This window comes from Eriocheir sinensis, unplaced genomic scaffold, assembly GCF_024679095.1.
Source record: "Eriocheir sinensis breed Jianghai 21 unplaced genomic scaffold, ASM2467909v1 Scaffold849, whole genome shotgun sequence".
Taxonomy (NCBI): Eukaryota; Metazoa; Arthropoda; class Malacostraca; order Decapoda; family Varunidae; genus Eriocheir; species Eriocheir sinensis.
In genome coordinates, this window is record NW_026112218.1 from 73,938 (window position 1) to 82,797 (window position 8,860).

Sequence of the window (8,860 nt, forward strand, 5' to 3'; positions counted from 1 at the left end):
AACCTTGATTGAGGTGAATATGTGTCTTTGTCTTGCGAAGCTTCCAATTCTGAATTTAGTTCGTACTAAATGTAATCTAACCTTGTGTGAGGTGAATGTGTGTTTTTATCTTCCGATGCTTCCGATTCTGAATTTAATTCTTACTAAATGTGGTCTAACCTTGATTGAGGTGAATGTGTCTTTGTCTTTTGAAGCTTCAATTCTGAATTTAGTTCGTACTGAATGTTGTCTAACCTTAAGTGAGGTGAATGTGTGTCTTTGTCTTTCGAAGCTTCCGATTCGTTAACACTCCAATTAAGTAAATTAAATGTCAAAGTGTGTCCGTGACTTGTAGTTGTAGTTCGAATTAACTTTTAGTTCTTGCAGTTGATTTGAAAGATCTCAGTGTGGACACGCTACATGTAATGCATAATTTACAATTGATCTGAATGTCGCTTCAAGACTAAAACACATATTCACCCGGAGCCTTCTTAGAAGGTTAAGAACGTGATAGCGTAAATGTCGTCTATACTCGAATGTGTTTCTGTGCACGATACTGACTTATTTCTACAAACTTTGATGAAGATCTTAAGTCACCATTATTCCTTGCTGTCAGTATTGTCTAGATATAGTTGAAGAAGGATTGAGATGCAGAACAACAGTATACTTTTTTATTAACTAAAAATATCATAATTATATACATGTGTGTTATGAAACAAATTTAACAGGGACTAGTTAAACTGTGCAAATCTTGAACCCACCTGACAAACTCTGTGCAAATCCTGACCCCAGTTTCTTCTCCGGTTAAACTGTGTGTAGATCCTGCCTGTGACAAACTCTTTGCATATCCTGACCCCAGTTTCTTGCACAAACTATGTGCAAGTTTCTTTTCCGTTTAACTTTGTTCAAACACATTTATTATATAACACTTTAAAAACGTTTCGAAAATATTTAAAATATTGGACCCTACTTTAGCTAAACCCTATTTACATACATGTGTTACTTAACTCAGAATTTCTTGAGAGTAACAAGAGGTTCTCGAGGTTCCCTTGTGACATGTACAAATGGAATGTGACGATATGGTTTGTTTCTTTTCACCGTACGTAATGATACAGGTTTGTTATCTTTGATTAGGTTTAGTGGCTCTTCTATAGGGTTGTTGTCTTTGATTAGGTTTAGTGGTTCTTCTATAGGATTGTTTTCTTTTTTTTAGTGTTTCCTTTTTCTGTATTTTCTGGGCTTCCCTGTTTTTCTTTTTCTGAGTTTTCTGGGCTTTCTATTTCTATAATTTCGATGCTTTTCTGCTCACTCCCCTGTTTGCTTTCTTCTCTCAAGTTCTTCAGCTTTTCTTTGAGCTTCTTCAGATTATTAGAATACATGTTTCTCATGAGCACATCCTGCTCTTGGTGTACCATCGTGTTTTCGTTTTGTTGACATGGAGCGTCAGGAATGTTCAGGTGGGTGCTGGAGTAAAACTGCATGATCTTCATCATGAACAAGTACAACTGACGTCCAACTACCTAGAATGGGAGATTATGATTAGATAAAATGTAAATGCAACTCGTATAGAAGCTATCTCCACTCCTACTTATTTTTTTTTAAATCTTTACCTTAATGTTGTAAACTTCATTTAAGTTGGACACATGAGGCTCTGGGTCAACTAGTTTTGGTATTTTTGCGATCTGAAAATACAAGAAAGAAATTTGAAGATTCGTATAATAATAATAATGTTTCATCTCAATAAAATATAACATTTATCTAGTCTGGACATTTACCTGAGTCTCAGTTGAATATCTTTTGCGTTTTAATCTTCTCTTCTTAGAGTTAGCTTGTTCGTCTGTCTTTAAATCTCGTGTCGGACAAGCACAAATCCGCAAGTGAAACACGTCGCGTCCCAGTACTGTACCATCTGTAACACTAACACAAATACAAATGTACTCAAAGTTACAGGAAATCCTTGGATAACTTTTCCTTGATTCACTCCATGAAATCTTTTATCAGAAATAACATTGGTAATGTAATAGCTATATCCGATCACAAGACGATGAAAGCCAAATCAACGATTGATTGTCTGACGGCGGTGCAGTCTAAGATTATAAAATTAGACGAAGAAAATGTTGCAACTAACACAAATACTACGGCTACGGCCGTACCTCCTAGTCTTGTTAATGAACCTAGAACTGCATATTCTGAACAAGCTATGGATGAATTGTCAACATATTACGCTGTGTTACTCTCCAATGTTGACAGATTCAAGCACAAGCACGTAAGATTGGCTTCTCTCATCAAACTGTTAAGTTACTTGAAAAAGAGAATCAACATAACGGACACGCTCAACACCCTGATTCTAACCCCACCTGTAGAAGTGACGATTTCGGAAAACGGAACCATTCAAGAATCTGTGGCAAAACTGTTGACACGACAGAGCGATCGGTTGTACGTTGTTGCAGAAGATGATGATGGTGGTGTAGTAGATATCGATCAGCGTATGCGCGATGTTCTTAACACGCGTCGCAAACTCGAAGAATGTTTGTCGCGTCAACATCTATGCGATATCATGGTGATGGAACAACTCTCTACCCTTTTAGGTGCTATACCATGTTACAGTACATACTTACACAAAGCATTCGCGTGGCATTGTAAAGTTGTCATTCGTAACAGACTCGTCGACATGATGCTTTCAGGAGAATCAGACATCACCGACACAGCTAAAGAAATGTATGCTAGTCTGAATTTCTTTATTAACTTCCAAATTGATTCGAGATTGTTGTTTGACAGAAATGTTAACGATAATACTTTAGAGTCAATGTCGTTCCTGATAGACAGATTGAATCAAAGTGAATACGACCTCTGCTCGCCTGGTGCTAAACATGTTTGTTTCATTGACGTCCATTCAGACGCCAGTAAGTTTCCTTTGATGAACACCAAAGGTCATGCGGAATTGTAAGTAAGTGTGGTCAACGCCCCTGGCAGCTTACGTCACCAAAGGTCATGCGGACTTCGAGGTAAGTGTTATGTGCAATCAGCGCTATTGCTTACGTCATTGGTGTCATTATTAACCTTGTCAACAACAATATCCAAATTTGGCATGTGTTAACAACCATCCCTTATTATCAATTGATCGGAAAAATAACAACAAGACTAAAAATCACGCAATGCTTCCTGCCATTTTAGCATGAGCATAACACTCCTTACGATTTACGTCATCTCAATCAATCGTGCCGAATCCAACAATGTCCAAATTTAGCTTGATTTGGCATACCTTTATTACATGCCAAAATTGGATAACCACGCTTACGTCATTAACAAGTGCGTGATATGCCAAACTACGACTACGTCACAGTATGTATCGATAGGAGGTATTGCTTACGTCACTACATGTGTGCGATTATCACCCTCGTGTTAGAGAATACGTCACAGTATTGATTGTTAGTGCAATTTATACCCTCGTGTTTTTGCAGGTGATTATCACCCTTGTGACTACGTCACAGTATTGTTACGTCACTACTATTTTTGCAGGTGATTATCACCCTCGTTATTGTTATAGACTACGTCACAGTATTGTTACGTCACTACTACATGTGCAATTATCACCCTCGTGTTTTTACAGGTGATTATCACCCTCGTGTTATTGTTAGACTACGTCACAGTATTGTTACGTCACTACTATTTTTGCAGGTGAATATCACCCTCGTGACTACGTCACAGTATTGTTACAGGTGATTATCACCCTCGTTATTGTTAGAGACTATGTCACAGTATTGTTACGTCACTAATACATGTGCAATTATCACCCTCGTGTTTTTTTACAGGTGATTATCACCCTCGTGTTATTGTTAGACTACGTCACAGTATTGTTACGTCACTACTATTTTTGCAGGTGATTATCACCCTCGTGACTACGTCACAGTATTGTTACAGGTGATTATCACCCTCGTGTTATTGATAGACTACGTCACAGTATTGTTACGTCACTACTACATGTGCAATTATCACCCTCGTGTTTTTTTACAGGTGATTATCACCCTCGTGTTATTGTTAGACTACGTCAAATCCACTCAACGATTTGATTTGTTTAACAAACATAGCCAAAGATTTATGCAGTAAAATATCGACACCTAATACCACAGGTATGTTACGAGAGTAATCGTACGTGGGAGACACCCAGAAGCGAGTGAAATATATCCAGTATACTCTGAACGGCATTGACGATAAAGTTGCGAACGAATACGTGAATTGACTTAACACCTCTAAGAATACTAGTCAGTATATCGTTGTTGGTTTTGTCGTTGTATTCACTGTTATTGTTTTTACCGGCTATAAAATCAACAAAGGGTTTACTTGGATCGTTAGCCAATGACGACGAGGAGCGCATGATCGTGTCCGTTAAAATCAAACACTCTCTTTCGGTAGGTAATGGTGGTGGGGAAGAATGCTGCGATGGTCGCGTCACATCCCAAAGGAACTTCTTGTAAGCGATAACTAAACCTGCGAACCGCAAGGCAGTGCTAGTGTCACCATTGACACGCTTCAATTTGTCGTGACTCATTACTTCTTTCAAGACGTACGCTCTTATCTTATCGTCTGACAAATTTAAGAGTTAGCTTTCTCACACGATGTAGTTTGGAAAGCCTTGTTCATGACACTAACCCCGTTGAGAATCTCGTTTAAATTTGGCTTCGTTTTTGGATACGATGCTGTTTTGGAATAGTATTTCTTTTCAAGAGGCGGTCCTCAATTGTTTGTAGCACCGATGACAGTTTGTGCGATGGCCCAGTCCGCCTGTTGACTCAATTCATCAGGTTTCTCAGTTCCGTATAGTCGTTTAGCCTTGTTGTACCCCATTAGATTGAAAGCCTTTTTAATTTCAACACAGAAGTCGATCAGGTTAAACATTTTTTTTATCTGTTTCACTTAAAGATGAAGTCTTGTTGTCTTTCGAGATACATCTAAAGAGAATGTTGTTCAACACGAACGACACGAATAACCCGCGTTGCATGAGACTCGAGTTTAAAAGATTTCAATGGAATCGTTTTTAAGGAATTTGCACAATACATTCGCCGCTACGTGCAAATGGGACTTGATTCCATTCGCGGCCAGTAAATAATCGTATGTGATCGAATGAACACTCTTTTGGTTCATTTCTTTAATCGCTAAAAGTTTGGACGCTATGTAAAGATGTCTTTTATCGTATGAGTCTTTGCTTAACTCGTTCATGATTCCAATGTGCACGTCTGACTTACTGTGTTTGTGGGCTTACACTATGGCACGTAATCTCATGTGCTACTATCACAAGTATGATTGTGTGGTGTGCTCAAAGCCCTTCACCCACCGCGAATTGCAACATGGCAGGACCACATTGATCTTCAGACAACACCATCCCTTCGTCATCAGGGAATTCGCACTGTTGGACGATGACATGAACATCATGGATTCACACGTCATCAATAACAAAGCAGCTGCATTCAAAGAAGAGGTTTCACCTGGTGTCTTTAAGTTCATCGATAACAGGTATGATCCAGTCGTTATCAGTGAAAATGTCGATGAGGATGGGTACCCCTTGTACAGTCCGGTTGAATGACCGATGACGAAGTCAACGAGGAGGAGGAGGAGGAGGATGACGATGACGACGACGAGGACGATAACGAAGAGGAAGAGGATGACGATAACGAAGAGGAAGAGGAGGAACAGGATGACGAAGAAGACGACAACAACAACGAGGAGGAGGAGGAGGAGGATAATGAGGTGGACATTCCAGTCTACGCACCTGGTGAAGAGGAGGAGGAGGAGGAGGATGTTCCAGAGGAGGAGTCGGTTCCAGTTCCAGAGGAGGAGATGGTTCCAGTTCCAGAGGAGGAGTCGGTTCCAGTTCCAGAGGAGGAGTCGGTTCCAGTGAAGGAGGAGGAGTCGATTCCCATCGGTAATGAGCTTGTTCCCTTCGTTGAAGAGGAGACGACTGAAAATCAGCTATGGCGTGTTAAGACGAGTGTCCTCATCACCCGCAAATTGGTTGCAGTTCCTGGTAATAAGAAGGCGAATACCAAGCGTCATAATGAGGATACTGACGACTTGCCTGTGCTTGTTTTTGACGTTGCTGCTGCTGATTGTAAATACATTGTTTTTCCGCAAAATCACGAGGGTGTTAATTGCACATATAATAGTGACGTAACAATATTGTGACGTAGTCTCTAGATTCTGCAAACATAGTAGTGATGTAACAATACTGTGACGTAGTCTAGTAATATCATGAGGGTGATAATCACCTGCAAAATCACGAGGGTGTTAATTGCACATATAATAGTGACGTAACAATATTGTGACGTAGTCTCTAGATTCTGCAAAAATAGTAGTGATGTAACAATACTGTGACATAGTCTAGTAATAACACGAGGGTGATAATCACCTGCAAAAAACACGAGGGTGTTAATTGCACATATAGTAGTGACATAATAACACTGTGACGTAGTCTAATAATAACACGAGGGTGATAATCACCTGCAAGAAACACGAGGGTGTTAATTACACATATAGTAGTGACGTAACAATATTGTGACGTAGTCACAATATTGAGGCGAGCGTCCCGCTCGCCTCAGAATCGGGCTACTGGCCAGTCTAAAACACACATTCACTCTTTCGCTCTCAACCCAGCATTCAGCGTCCCGCTCGCCTCAGAATCGGGCTACTGGCGAGTCTAAAACACATATTCTCCCTTCCGCTCTTAACTGAGCATTCAGCGTCCCGCTCGCCTCAGAATCGGGCTACTGGCAAGTCTAAAACACACATTCACCCTTCCGCTCTCAACCCAGTATTCAGCGTCCCGCTCGCCTCAGAATTGGGCTACTGGCCAGTCTCAAACACACATTCACTCTTTCGCTCTCAACCCAGTATTCAGCGTCCCGCTCGCCTCAGAATCGGGCTAGTGGCGAGTCTAAAACACACATTCACCCTTCCGCTCTCAACCCAGCATTCAGCGTCCCGCTCTCGTACATTCTCAACTATGAGAGAAAAAAATTGCTTAGTGTGAATGTAGTGTTTGTTTTCATGATGTGAATGTATATTTTCAGTCTTAACGGGCACCAATTCTACTCGCTTGTGCCGTCCATCTCTCTTCACTGACGTTGCTCCGCCCCTATCCGTTATCCACGCCCAACCCCGCCCTCTGCCTCGCTTAATTCGTGTTGTTAGTTCTGTTTATTTTTTTCATTTTCTCCGCCCACATGACACATGACACATCACTTGTACCCCCTCCCTCCTCCTTGTATACACAACACCTGGTATAAATGGGAAGCACGGACGGCGTCAGTCATTGTTCGGTGTAGAAAGCTAGACACAACTTAATTCAGTTAAACTTTCAATCTGAAACACTATCATGTTTTCAACAACTACTGTCGTCGATGACGCAACTACATTAATACCTTTTGTTGACAAGAAACGAAAAAGACCTATTGACGAGAAAATAGTGCAAAATTTAAAAGATCAGATCTTGAACATCAAACAGCGACATCGGCTGCCCCTGTCCAAGAAAAAAAGATTGGTGACATACGTCAAACGGTTAACAACGGTGGTGGTAGCAGATACGACGACAGCAGTGACGTAGGCAGCAGTACTTGCAAAAAAGACATAGCTGGGTCCTCTGAGAACAACCAAATCATCACCACCATCAACAACCACCGCCCTCGTAATCGACCACCACAACATCATCATCAACGACAACACCACCACTTCTCTCCACTTCCTGTCAACCGTCAGCCTTACCACTATGAGGGTGGATACGACTCTGGATCCAGTAATAATCGTTATTCACATTACAGGTCAACAGAAGCTATCCCAAACACTTCTTACCGTGTTGGTGGTCATCATGCCCCTTATGAAGGAGAAGAATTCTACGGTGACGAGGATGTGTACGAATACGAACAACGTCACGAACCCTACATGAGATATCGCCAGCCGCATCACAACCACCCTTCTGCCTATATTCCCTCGTCAACCCCACCACCACCTGGTCCACCCGCTGCTTTCTTCCCACCTCACAGACCTGCACCGTCAATGACACATCACACACTAACGCTTGTTTTAAATAACTGCGGAGATATACACATGTAGCAAACACGTTTGTTCCCATGCCCCGCCCACTCCTTCGTTTCCTCCAGTGGTGCATGGTATTTAACAGTGGCTACGTCACATCCTGTGTGTGTGCGTGCGTATGTGCGTGTGTGCGTGCGTGCGTGCGTTGGTTGGTTTTATACACCTTTACGTGTCTTGGTTTTCGTATTTGATGTAGTTCGCTAAGTTGGTTCTGCGGAACGTCAGATTCTACTTCATAGTTCTACAATATAGTTTATCTTTGACTTTTCAAACATATTTGAAAAAACCAAGTACGTTTTATTTAACATAAATAGAAATAATTTTACATGAAATGTTGTTTCTTTTTTTAATTGTAATATGTAAATTAAAAAAAATAGAGAATGGATTAACTTTTATTGGATATCTTGATAATAATTGAAATGGATCCGGAGGATGACGCAGAACTTAAAGTTAACTTTGCTGGCCTCATCGAGGTAGTAGCTAACCTATTAACTGTTGCTACTCCTTCCTACAGAGATGACACGGCTACCGATAGTATGTGTCATGCGGCTTTGAATCATACCGTGGTTGACACTTCTCTCTCTCAACGAGTCGTTTCTGATTTAGAAATTCTTTCCAAACAAAAAGAGGAAATAGATTCGATTTTAAAAACATTTCTTAAACATGTCGGAGATCCCAAAATGATGAAGAAGCGAACGTTGTCAGAAGAAAACGATTCAACGCAAGAGAGAAAACTGTCTTAGCGACAGTAGCCGGAGAAATCGATTTTCATGATCCGTTTGAAAAATTAGATCTT

The 8,860-nt window shown here is 40.9% G+C and overlaps 1 protein-coding gene across 2 annotated transcripts; it reads right to left on the minus strand.

The window, feature by feature from the left end:
* Positions 1–1,022: 1,022 nt before the first annotated feature.
* LOC126994685 (uncharacterized) lies at positions 1,023–8,031 on the minus strand. 2 transcript variants are annotated; one of them, XR_007749467.1, is made up of 3 exons: positions 1,755–1,990; positions 1,590–1,661; positions 1,023–1,499 (listed from the first exon to the last, which is right to left on the minus strand). XR_007749467.1 is itself a non-coding variant. In XM_050853985.1 (3 exons), exons 1-3 carry the CDS (start codon positions 7,930–7,932, stop codon positions 1,167–1,169), a joined length of 516 nt encoding a protein of 171 aa, XP_050709942.1. In that variant the 5' UTR covers positions 7,933–8,031; the 3' UTR covers positions 1,023–1,166. The 2 variants fall into 2 exon arrangements, 1 of the variants encoding a protein (XP_050709942.1); XM_050853985.1 differs by lacking the exon at positions 1,755–1,990 and adding an exon at positions 7,822–8,031.
* Between the last annotated feature and the right edge of the window lie 829 nt (positions 8,032–8,860).